At 39.2% G+C, this 12,818-nt stretch overlaps 1 protein-coding gene across 4 annotated transcripts in view; it reads left to right on the top strand.

Annotated features, from left to right (window-relative positions):
* NKAIN2 (sodium/potassium transporting ATPase interacting 2) overlaps window positions 1–12,818 on the top strand; it is a 716,483-nt gene that overhangs the window by 342,835 nt on the left and 360,830 nt on the right. For 3 of the 4 annotated variants that reach the window (XM_089530447.1, XM_089530444.1, XM_089530448.1), the window contains exons 2-3: window positions 4,339–4,389; window positions 10,025–10,162. In XM_089530447.1, coding sequence (XP_089386573.1) covers window positions 4,339–4,389; window positions 10,025–10,162 — 189 coding nt within the window. The remainder of the gene's footprint in view (window positions 1–4,338; window positions 4,390–10,024; window positions 10,163–12,818) is intronic. The other variant, XM_089530445.1, reaches the window with a different exon arrangement.

The following is a 12,818-nucleotide window of genomic DNA, read 5'->3' as shown; positions in this document are numbered from 1 at the left end:
AGATGTAACTGTAGAATGCAACCATATCTCATTAAATTTGTGCTTGGTTTGTTATTGCAGTTGTTAATGAACAGGAAATCAAATATGGTATAGAAACTCCTGGTTCCCTGCGCCTCAAAGATTATATTGTACATTGCAAGCCTCATAGCCTGGAAATTGCAAATAAGCAATACTGAAGATCTAACATACTGAATATTTTCCAGATGGCTGGCTTTTCCAAGATGCTGAGTTTTGGGGTGGTGATGTGTGTTTTATAATAGACTGGTTTAAATCTTCTTACAATATGTCTTTGGAAGCTAAACAAAGTTCAAACTGTTGTCTAAAATTATATAATAGAATATTATTAATTTGATTCCTGTATATCAGATGGACAGTTGTTTAGCTTGTACATTGTGACACTGGTTTCCCTATTTGACTTGCCAACTTGCACCAATAATACAAGATTTTCATGAGCATGACCAGAGCTTGAAATGGCAGGTGTAAAGATTAATTTGCTAATGTTAACCATTGTAATTGAGGAGATTAATTTGTTGACATTAATGCTAATTCTTGAAATTGTTTAAGGCACCGAAGTACATTTCTGACATAATTGTTTGAACTGTTGATTTTTCAAAACCAGCCATGAGATTTCCAGAGGATGGTGCAGGGGTTCACTGTGGGGCTCTAAAGTCACATTCTTTTATTGGCTCCTTCAAGGGTCCTCTTTTTGTTTTAGATTTGCCAGGCACTTTTTTCTTGATGGACTAGAAATTCCATAATATAATTTCTATTTGGCATGGTGGGTGTCTAATATGTCCTGAAACTGTCCAGTTGGAAAAGGCTGCCCTAAAGCATGGGATCAATTTTTGCAACCAGCTAAATTTTGTCACACATCCGTGTTTCAACTGTCCAGCTCCTGTTCCTGCCAATATTAACACTGTCCATTCACCTTTCAAATGTCTTGCTTGTTAATAAGAAATGATGTGTGCATTTCTGTTTCATGGGAAGTGTAGCATTAAATGGCTGGCTGTAAATATTAGCCAGTGAATTAAATTTGGAGAACTCTTAATTAGGAATGTTTGAATGCCTATGAGTATTCTGTGTGTGTATGTCTATGAGTAAGTTTGTGAGGGGAAATTCCCTTTTTGCTTTAGAGTTTACTTATTGTCTGAGGCTGCTGATACGCTACAGAATTTATGGAGTTTGACACTGCTTTAACTATCATGGATCCATCCTATGCAATCCTACAATGTGTATTTTGTTGTGCCACCAGAGCTCTGACAGACGTTACAAAATTCCAAATACCAGAATTCCATAATATTGAGCCATGATGGTTAAAAAGTTGTGAAACTGCACTAATTCTGCAGTGTAGACGCAGAGTGAGGCCTAATCCTTGAAAAGGCCTAAACCTCAGTATGGCTATATTGAGATTTGTTTATATTACCACTTACCCAAGCATAAGACTTGATAGAATAGAGATTGTTATTTTTAAAAGAAATCATCATCTTCATCATTTCAAATAATATTTTAAAATAACAGTTTCAACTGAAATGCATTCAGTGAGGTGTACTCCCAGATAAGAGATTTAAAGACTTTTAAAAAAAAAAAAAAAAAAAAAACCATGAACAGAATAGAGGCATAGCATGGCTGTATCCTTTTGGACCAAATTCACTAACTGTGTAGAAGCCAGAGATCCAATCAGCACAACCAAGTTGCCAGTTAATTTTTCACTTGGCCCATCAGGACTTGCTGAACAAACAAATAATTTCTGACACTGTCCTGTGCCTCCATTCGAGGTTGTAACCCACAATTTCTTTTCTTTTCCACTGCCTTATTGTCTGTCCTGGGTGTGGATGTTTGCTGGTGTCCATTATGAGGCTGGAGCCTCATACACACTCCCTTTCCAGACAAAGAGAGAAAAAGGACTAACGTCTTGGGCTAAAAGGGGGGGGGGGGAATAAAGGGAGGGAAATAACCTCTCCTGACAGGAAGGAAGCAGAAAGGCTTGAGTACATTGATCAATGAAAGAAACAGAGAGGTGAAACAAAAGGGCAGACAGTGATGGCACTGGGTGAGTGGGTGGGGTACGGACTGCTCCAGGTGACACCCCAGAGAAGGAATGACACTCTGGTGGGGTCCTCCTCCCACTGCAATGAAGGGAGCAAGCTTGGCCCTCAGTCCTCCATTGCTGGCCTGGCTCTCTCTCCAGGAGGAAAACGGGCCAGCGACAAAGCCATGATGGATAAGTGGGGGTTGCTGTAAAAATTTTATTACTTTATGCTGGCTGTATGCCGTAATAAATTCATTCATAGCGGGAGTTGCACGCTGTTGCTTCCACACCCACTCCCCCGCAGCCCCTCCTTGCACCAGGTGTCACCAAGTCTGGCCACACAGCTAAAGGCAAGCATGCTCTCTAATAACTAATCACTTTACAAGCATTGATGCCTCTTTGCTTCCCACAATTTCTTCATACTTCTCTAATCAAGACCATCCCAGTGTCCATCTGTACTCTACACAATCTTTTTGGGTTTGTGCTGTGTGTTTTTACGGATCCACATACCCAATTCCCTGTATGTTCCATCATCTTCCTGTGATGACCAGATTGCATAAGTCCAAGTCCTCACTCATCTATCTGTAGAAACTAAGGCCGGTTACAGACCGGCACTTTAGTGCGTGACGAGCACGCACTAGGGTTACAAAAGGGCGGTGCTTCCGCACCGCCCTAACCCTAGTGCGTGCTCGTCACGCACTAAACGGCGGCGGCCCTTCCATACGGCCGCCGCCGTGAGGACGTCACGGCCGCGCCGCCTCTAGATGGGGCGGCGCGAACGTGACATCCTTGCTCCGCGCCAGGGCGCTTAGTGCGCCCTGAACACGGAGCAGGAAGGAGCTCCGTTTCGGAGCTCCTTCCTGGTTTAGTCCGCTGGGCGCAGCCTTCAGACGGCTGCGCCCAGCGGACTAAAAGAGAAAGGGGCCAAGCGGCCCCTTTCTCCTTCTCCCCACCGCCGCGGGGTGTCCTTGGGGCTTGAAGCCCCAGGGACACCCCTTTTCAGGCTGCGGGGAAGCGGCGTTTTGCTGCTTCCCCGCAGCCTGAAAAGCAGCGGATCGGGGCCTCAGCGGCTGCCGTTCTGGCCGCTGAGGCCCCGATACTCCGGGGAAAGGGGCGGGTCCAGACCGCCCCAAATGGGCGGTCTATAACCCGCCCAAGAGTTACCCTACTTGCCTAAAAGTATTCAGTATATCAGACATGTACAGTCTACTTTGTAGTCTTTATTAGATTCTAGGGATCTGCCAGCACAACAAAATGGTGGCAATGATAGGGAGCCTCTTACCTACTTCAGTTCATCTCATATGTCATACTCTAGGAAGACCTTCATATACAAGCACAAATCTGAGTTACTGCCAAATAAGACATTCTAACAACCACCACCACCTGTTGGCACACCTGGACAAAGACCTGATTGAAGACAAGCAATAATACTCACATTTTACACATGAAGTGTTTAATTCATAGATGCTGGATATAGATTCAAGACCAGCCCTTCGGCTTCATTTGCAATGTTGAAGGGACAGCAACTTGCGTTAGAATTCTTAGTAATAAAAGTCTTTTTCAGAGCTAGGAAAGACTAAAGTTCAGCTAATGTATACGCAATTTTCCGAGGCTGGTAATTCTGTTTATAATAGTCTACTGGCATACTTTTTGTAACAAAGCAACAAAAGCAAACTAACAACTTTATTCCATGCATATTTACTTTCGTTCAAGTACATGCCCTGGGACAGGACTAGCTTTTGTAAAACCATTTCTCTTCTTCAAAAGAGAGAAGGAGGGGAGATCATTGGTGTGTGTGTTTGTGTATGTCTGTGTGTTTCTTTTCTTTTCAAGAATTGCTGCTACTTCACAGGGTAGTTTGGCAATTCAACTGTGTCCCTGGTACATAATGCCCACAGTGCTACAGAACATGGTGCCAGTCATTTTTGCCATTCAGTGTTTCAGAAAATGGAGTCTCCCCCAAAGCCACTCTTTTGTTTTTGGCACTCTGATTTAGCTGCTCTAAAACAGTCTTTCTCCAGACAACTGTCTCCTGGCCATTCTTACTTGCCAGGATCACAGTCCTGCTTGCCCCTGGCACAGTGGTGAGAGGTTTTGTTGGAAGCTCTGGTGGAGGCAGTTGTTGATGTGTTGATTACCTTTACTTGGCACCTATATTACTGAGCAAACTGCTCTGTATTTACCGTTCTTGGCATCTGGTGCTAATCTTTTCTACTGCTGATGGAAAAAATAAGGAAAGGTTCTTGGTAATGTTTCAGCTTTTTAAAGTTATGGTGAATGCTTTCCCCACTTCTTTTCTTTTCTCTCAGGTCTCTGTGCAAAGGGATAGCATCAGTGCCTCTATTATATATCAAATCTGCGTAAGTCTCATCTGCTCATTTCTGGCTTGGCTCGAACACTTTGTTCTAAAACTGATGTTTCTTGTTTGTGTATTGTATTGTCTTTCTCCAAGTTTCTTTACTGTGATGAAATTTGCAGACCTCATCAGCTGCATCTTTTTCAATAATGGTCACCTATTTTTGATCAGAGGCTGCAGCTGCCTGAAGAAATAATTCCATTTGACACCACTTTAATTGCCATGGGACAATGCTTTGGAATTCTGGGAATTATAGTTTTGTTAGACTTCTCTGTCAGAGAGCTCTGGTGCCACAACAAACTATACATCCCAGAGTTCCATAGTACTGAGCAATGGCATTTAAAGTGGTGTCAGATTGGATTATTTCTGCAATACAGATGTAGCAAGAGTCTCCTAAAAATAACAGGAATTTTGCCTTCAAGCAGCTTTGTTTGGTTCATATGCTGACATTATTTCCTTGTGTCTCAACAAGAGGTCTAGTCCATCTTTCAACTCAGTCATTGGCAAACTCCCATTTGAATGTAGTTCTGTTGAGTTTGTAAGCATTATGAATTGTAAGATCTCTATACAGTATTTGCCTTCATGTTCTAAAGTAGCTTGATATTCTTAGAAGTCCAATTGGAAATGTAATTTTGATAACTGTGGAGAAGTATGCTATTCTCCATTTCTGAACTGGAAGTATTCTTTTGTATATTTATCCTATCTTTCTGGTAAACCTGGTGAAGAGTACACAATAGCCAGTCTATGATAAATTGGGATCTCATGAGTGAGAATGATGCTTGATACTGACAAATTCAGGAGGTTATGCTTCCTCCATTAATATCAAAGAAGTCTTAATTTCCAAAGTCCTTATTGCATTTATTTGATTGCTGCCCTTTGGGACTGTGGTATCCCTATTGGCCTGAGCATTGCATCACAGAGTGTTTATTTTAACCTGCTGTGTTGTTGATCTAGCATGGAGTTGTCATTTTGACAGCTCATCATTGTTAAATAGACACAAAGGATACAATTCACATCCCTTAACATGGTATTTACTAGCTATGTTATTTTTTCCCAGTCAAATTTCTACCCCACAGCCTTTGTAATAAAATATATGCATTACTTATCTATAAAAGTACTGACTGTGCACATATAAAATACAAATGCAAAGTGAACAGGGTTAAATGTACAGATGTTTGTACAGTGTGTTATTCTGAAAAGGAGCATATAGTCAACAATGGCGTGAGACAGACCGCCAAGAAACGACGGTCCGCTGGTGCCTGTTTTTGCTCCTTGGGGATGGCGCAGTCGCCAAACGGTGCGCTGCCACTATGGAGCAAAAACAACCTGGAATTTCTGGGGTGTTTTGTGTGATACCGCAGTGATGTCACAAGTGTGCCATTGGTGGACTCATGGCATAAGCAACGTGCAGCACCGTACGATGCCACACGGTGCTTACATCACAATTGCGGCGCCATGTACACGGGGAGCTACCATTGTTATGCCTCCGCCACATAGTAGGATTGCGGGGCATGACTTGCTCCGCCCCTAGGCAACCCTACTAGGTGTCCAGACCAGTGCAAAGCGCCAGTCTGGATCAGGCCAATAATAACTCACAGTCCTATATCTCTGCAAGATGCACTTCTCTCTCTCTCTCTTTCTCTCTCGCTCTCTCTCTCATTCTTTGACAAAACAAATTTTTAATTAAACAAATATATGCTGTGTCTATATGTATATGTGTATGTGTATACACGGCATATCCACAGTATACATACAATATACAGTACACATAGGCACATTTACATAAATATATATATTGTGTATATAGACAAATATATGCAACTGTATAGATTTGCATATACACATACATTGTGCATATGCAAAGAATTTATGTTCTGTATATGCTGTGTACATTTTGTACATTGGGAGCTCTCCAACATTTTGCTAGTACACCTGAAATCTAAAATGATACAGGTGAGCAGTAGATATCAAGTGGAATTGTTGGATGTGTTGCTCGGCTATAAATTCAAAGTCAAGTGAAAATTCAGTGACAGGAAGGAGAAGACAGAAAGCTGTTTCTCTCAATAGAAATACAGTGTGAATGTTTACTCAGTTCATAAGAGACAATGGATCAATTGAATTAGGTGTTTATGTCATGCATGCACCTTAGTTAATTTAAAAATTAATATCAGTGCCTGAGATGAAGTATCACCAAAGTAATTAATGTTGTTTACTTATTTTATTTTAATTTAAAAAGGATTTCAAGGACACACACACACACAAGCCATTTGAGGGACCTGATCCTTATGAGATTGATGCTCAAACAAAACTGACCTTCAAAAGCCATAATGTGCTTCCATACAGTACCATTGAGACCTAACATGAGTGGATACTATACTAACTGGTTCCAAAGAGCCACTTGAAGGTATGGGCTTTGTGGGGAGGAGGAAGGGTTACTCTGAAGCAGGATAAGGCAGGAGAGATTCTTCCTTCTCTATGGCCCCCTACATACTGCCAAAATAAAGCTGCTTCGGGTCACTTTGGAGGTATGCTGTTTAAATTATGCATGTGTCCTGAGTCCAGAAGCTTCACCAAAGCTGTGCTCCAGTCCTTAGGACTGAAGTGTGGCTTTGACGTGCACTTCTTTTCATTAATACAACTGGGACAAGAACAGAGGTTGTGTGATAATCTCCTAACTGTTCATTAACCATTTCAGTAAGCCATTGTATTAAGTCTGCAGGCAAAACCCCATCCCTCTTCATTTTTTTAAAGTGATGGCTAGGTATTGATGACATTTCTAACTTGGAAATGTGGAGGTCTAATTACAAAAATGAATCCCAGAATACACACCACTTGTTTGCAGCTTAATATTGAAAATCTCCAAGTGCTATCGTTTAATCCTTTGATGATAATATTGACTGTTCCTGCTGAAATCTTCCCTTCTCCCAAATCAGTAGTGGCATTTGGATTTCTAGTCTGAACTTAGCCAGAAGAAGCTGAAATAAACTGTATGCTGTGTTTCTTAATGCAAACATTTAAAAAGGTGTGGAAATGAAGGAGTCTTTTGTGCCTCTGTTGTAACTAGATTTGGATAATGCTCCAGTGCTGCATAGCTTCCATACCATTAGCCACATTCCCCATACGAACCACCTAGAGCCCTAAGATCCTCAGGAGAAGACTTTCTTTCTGTTCCACCACCATCCCAGGTTTTCCTGGTGAGGACATGAGAGACAGCCTTCTCAGTGGCTGCTCCCACGCTGTAGAACTCCCTTACATGTGAGACCAATTATTATTATTATTATTATTATTATTATTAAACTTTATTTCTAAAGCGCTGTAATTATACACAGCGCTGTACAAAGTCGGTAAAATTAAAGAGTAAATAAAAGCCTGCCCAAGGCGTACATTCTAAGATAATAACAATTAAAAAGAGGAATAGATAAAATTACCATATAGAGAAGAAGAAAAAAACAAATTAAAAACATCAAATATAAAACAATCACATCACATCAAAGCTGGATCTCTTACTGCTGGCCTTTTGCCAGCAGGCGAAGACATTTTTATTTAAACAGGCCTTTTAAGATCTTTCAGGCTTGGTTTTATTGGGGGATGAGGGGGTTGGTTTTAGATTATTATTTTTAAATTTGTATGTTTTAAATGTTATGGTTGTAATTTTTTATATTTTTACGATTTTAATTGTAGGATTTTAATTGTTGTTTTAATGTGATATATATATGTGTGTGTGTGTGTGTGTGTGTGTGTTGTTAACCACCTTCGGTCCCACTTTAAGAAAAAGGTGGGATAAAAATTAAGCAAACAAAAAAATAAAGAATATGTTGTATATATAATAAGTAAAATCTGGTCATTTTCACCTGCTGTAATGCAGTCATCTATATTGCTATATTATAAACTGCTTAAGGAGTGCTAGTTCACTGATAATCAATATAGAAATGTACTTGGTATTGCTATTGCTGCTATATATTATGTACTAGACAGGGGTGCTTCCCAATCTACATTATTTGCTGATTGCAATATGGAGGTTCCTTGTTAAAACTAAAATTTAAGTACTTGTGAAAGAATTGTCCATGAATTATTATGCCATTTGAATTAGATGTTTTACCTCTGTTCTGTGGTTGCCATTTACATTAATATGTACCATCCTCCCAAGTGAGGTTTTCTCATTCAAATCCTGTGCAAATAATATTGCAATCTATGAGACCGATCCTGTTGTTACTTTTCTCCTGTGTCTTAATATGACAGTCACTAAAACAATCTTGGCTTAGATTTCTGTTCTTTGCTATAGGTATTCATCTTTATTAAGAACCTTTGGAAGTACCATAGCTAAAGATTGTTGAAAATCTGAGTAAAATGCCATTGAAATTATGTAATATGTAGCATTTAAAATGTTGGGGAGGCTTTTTCAAATTCAGTCTCAAGCCCCATTCAGACATCCATTATTATTATTATTATTATTATTATTATTATTTTTTGCAGTTGTGCAGAGAAAGCTGGATATGCAAGATGTAACCTCACTCCTCTACTCCCAACCTTCCCATTTTGCTGTAGGAGGTCTGTAAAAGAGCTGTAACAACATTCAGATAATGCAGTTACACAGATCCATGTAACTGGATCTCAGATAATCCAGGATTCTCAAGGACATGGAGTTTTGTAACTGTATTCATGTGAATGTGGTTGCAGCTGCTTTTTAGACACTTATTTCCAACCTGGAGAAAGGACCGTAGCCAAGGGGGGGGGGGGTTCTTGGGGTCCGGAAATGAATGGTGTGTGCTCCTGCGCCGCCACACCCAAGCCCCATTATAATGATGGCACTTAGTCTGGACCCCCCCCCCCCTTCCTAAAATCCTAGCTATGTCCCTGCTGGAAAGGTCAGTGAAGTGGGAGAGGCATGAATCTCATACTCTCCAACATAGTCTCCAACTTTTCACAAACAAAAAGTGGGACACATGTGACCAAAGAACATCAGAGTGTCATCTAGAAAAGATCCCTTTTGCTTCTGTAGGCATGGATATTACTCCAAAGTCAAATTTTCTTCTTCCCACAACATTTCATAGCATCAGAAACCCTGGTAAAAGAAAGGAGAAGACAGCATAAACACAAGTTGTATTTAAAGTAAAACAGACAAATATAACTTTATTCTGCTTTCCATGTCTAAACTAGGCAGCTGCCCTATGTAAAATTCCTTATTAGTTGTAAGTGACAAAGCTGTTAATGCTATAGTTGCTTCAATTGCAATATCTCCTGAAATGAGGATTCATGTCTTGGCAAAACTGTCTGTGTAAATATTTTAAATGAGGATAACTTATTGGATTGTCACTATAAAAGATTTTTTTTTCCAGGAAAACAGAAAGACTAAAATCTTGCAAAGTCATCTATTTCTCCCTGAACTGCTTAGATGTCAATTTTTTAGTGATGGTACTGAAGAGGAGAAAACCAAAACCATTTGAAATTACTTTTTAAAACTATGAGACCCAGTATCTATCTCTGTGTTGGCTAGGGAAATCTGAAACTTTTAGTACAAAACAAGTATGGGAAAAGTGTTTCAAGCTCTGAAAACTGCTGTTCAAGACTGACTTGTTCTCTCTCTCTCTCTCATTTTCTCTAACTATTCTAATCAAATTATTGTTTCTCTTTAATCCTAGGTGTGTGTGCTGGAGAGACAGATATTTGATTTCCTTGGTTATCAATGGGCACCAATCCTGGCAAATTTTGTACATATTATTATAGTCATACTTGGCTTATTTGGAACCATCCAATATAGACCTCGCTACATAACAGGAGTAAGTACCATTAACCTTATATCATTAACACTGTATTTGCCATGTGTGATAAAACACAGTGTTAAAAATCAGGGTACAGTGTTAGTGATGAGCATAGAGATATAACGGGTTTTTTTTTTTTTTTTTGAGGGGGGTATAATATTGTTTTAAGATATAGCCACTAAAAAGCCAATGTTTTAACTTTTAGAAAATGTGGTGCAAAAATTTATCTAGTGCCATGTAGAAATATCTGAACTGTACTCTAAAGTTCCATACGTGAAAAGTTATTTGTGATATTTTATGTATAGAACAAATAGGAACATAATTTGATCATCTGCTGCTGCTTTGAAAAAAAGAGTAAAAATAAAAATTGCAATATAGTAGCCTATCTTTAAGATGTCAGTACAGCCTGCAAGTCAGTATGAGATAGATGATGCAGAAAAAAGATACTGGAAGCTTGATCCTATTAGTCTCACTGAGTTCAGTGGGGGCTCATTCTCAGGAGACTATGCATAGGATTTCTGCCTTAGAACTGTGCACTAGTGACAAATCCAGAACAGAGTTGAAGTTCAGGTAGGAGTAAAAGCTGAAGAGTGATCAAAGAAACAGAAAGGTAATGAGCAGTACTGAAGTAATATGAAAGGGTAACCCTTAAATAATAAGGATATGATGAATAGACAACAGAACCAGTATATAACAAATTAGATGCCACAGTCAAATCTTATTTGAGCTTTATAGATCTACCAAATATGTCAAGTAACTTCTTTTGGTTAATCAGCATCCTTGCAAGTTGTTAATGCTATCACTATTTTCCAGATAGACCAACAGTTATGTTGAGGCAGAACTTTAATAAAGATAATCCTCCATGACAATGCAACCACTGTATAGTTATAATACAGATTTTTGAGACACTGATATTGAATGTTCAATAGCAAGTGAGCCCTACATTCCTCAGAGAGGAAACTCTTCCCCATTCCCCTCATGGCATCAGGGATATGTTTACAGGTATCAGGTCAGACACTGTAAGAGAAAATGCAAAACGGGGAGGCCCAAATCATGTAATCATTACATACATTCTGGATTACATGTTTAAGGTTATGATGCATAAGCCCTGCACAATCATTATGCCCATGTGTGGATGTCTTTTGGGTCCATAAACAGTGATGTTTTCCAAGGGCAAAATGCTAGGTGTGAAAATGTGCAGGAAAGAAGGCCTAGCCTGTGCAGAGTCAGTCAGTCACAGCCCTTGGAAAAATCTAAAAAATCTTGGCTATTTAGCTTTGTGATTGGGTCAGGAAAGAGAGCATGGGCATCAAGGGCACAGAATGAGATTCTGGTAGGAGCTGGAAAGGGGAAGTTAATGGTGACATTCTGAAGGAACAGGTGAAGTAAAGTTATTACATTAAAATAAGTACAGAGCCAGCTGACGTGATTCTTTTTCAAACCATCTGTTATTCCATAAATGTTTCTTACGGGTTTGTTTTATGCGTCTGCGTGAGTATCATTCACTTGCGGGGGTCACAGGAGCAATCAGTTATGCATATAAAGCAAAATTAGAACACATGCATACGTCCAATGTTGTGGTCATCTTAAGTCAGAAAAAATAAACCAGAAAGTTGTTTCAAAGATAAAATGGGTGACAAAGAGCCAGGGTTTGGGTTGGTATGAACTATCTGGAGAAAGAATACATCTTAGTTGATTATAATCTCATTGTTTTATCATGCATAGTTTTTCCTTCCAAAACAACTGTTGGACTATATTTGGTGTCCGTTTTAATTCTTATTAATGCAGGTGTCATGGATTTTTTTACTACTTGTATTGAAAAATTCCTATCTTGAAATTCAAAGTGAATAACATGATCAAACCCTAATCCTCCCACACCTCCAGTTTATTACTTTCTCCCCCATATTTTTAGAACTATTCTTTTCCAAATTCAGGATGGAGATCTGATTATTACTGCCTTCTTTCTCTAGAATAAGTCTTGTGAAATCACATTATAATATCTTTTTTGGTTCTTGGCATTTTTATAAGCAATCTTCTGCAGTAATATGTATGTATGTATGTACATATTCATCAGTGTGATTAACAAACTTAACAGAGTAATTTACAAACTTAACAAATAAATTAGCAAACTGGATGGCCCTTGTGGTCTCTTCCAACTCTATGATTCTATGATTCTATGATTGGCGTCTACCATCTTGAGTTGCTGAAAACAAAAGTGAGCTGCCTCCAAAGTTGTAGTTTAGAACATTATTTTGTCAACATACTTAAGTGGATGGTGGTGTTTTGTATTATCCTACAGGTTGTGGCCATGTGGCATTAAGGTGTTAAGTTTGTGGATTCAAAAATTCTCCCATATCCAAAGTACTTGAAAGATATGGCACCTCAGTACTAGATATAGACAAACCAAATAGGCTGTGGTGTTGAAATAAAAACATATAGCTGCTGGTTGTTCAAGCATCTCAGTCAGGATTGCAGACTTGTGATTCCTGAAGTGTTTATGTATTTATGTAGCTCTGTGATTGTTTCCCCGTGTACTGAAGATGTCATCCAGTATGTATGCATTCAGGTAAATAAAGCTGCCAAACTGGAAGGTAATGTTTTCTTTAATATACGGGTTGAATCTTCCTTATCCAGAATTCCAAAATCCAAAATACTGTACTCCAAGGTTGTCCAT

The sequence above is a fragment of the Sceloporus occidentalis genome, unplaced genomic scaffold (assembly GCF_023333645.1).
Source record: "Sceloporus occidentalis isolate IW3139 unplaced genomic scaffold, rSceOcc1.0.p SCAF_6, whole genome shotgun sequence".
In the NCBI taxonomy this organism is placed as follows: domain Eukaryota; kingdom Metazoa; phylum Chordata; class Lepidosauria; order Squamata; family Phrynosomatidae; genus Sceloporus; species Sceloporus occidentalis.
The sequence above is the reverse complement of the archived record's forward strand: the minus strand, read 5'-3'. Positions and strand labels throughout refer to the sequence as shown.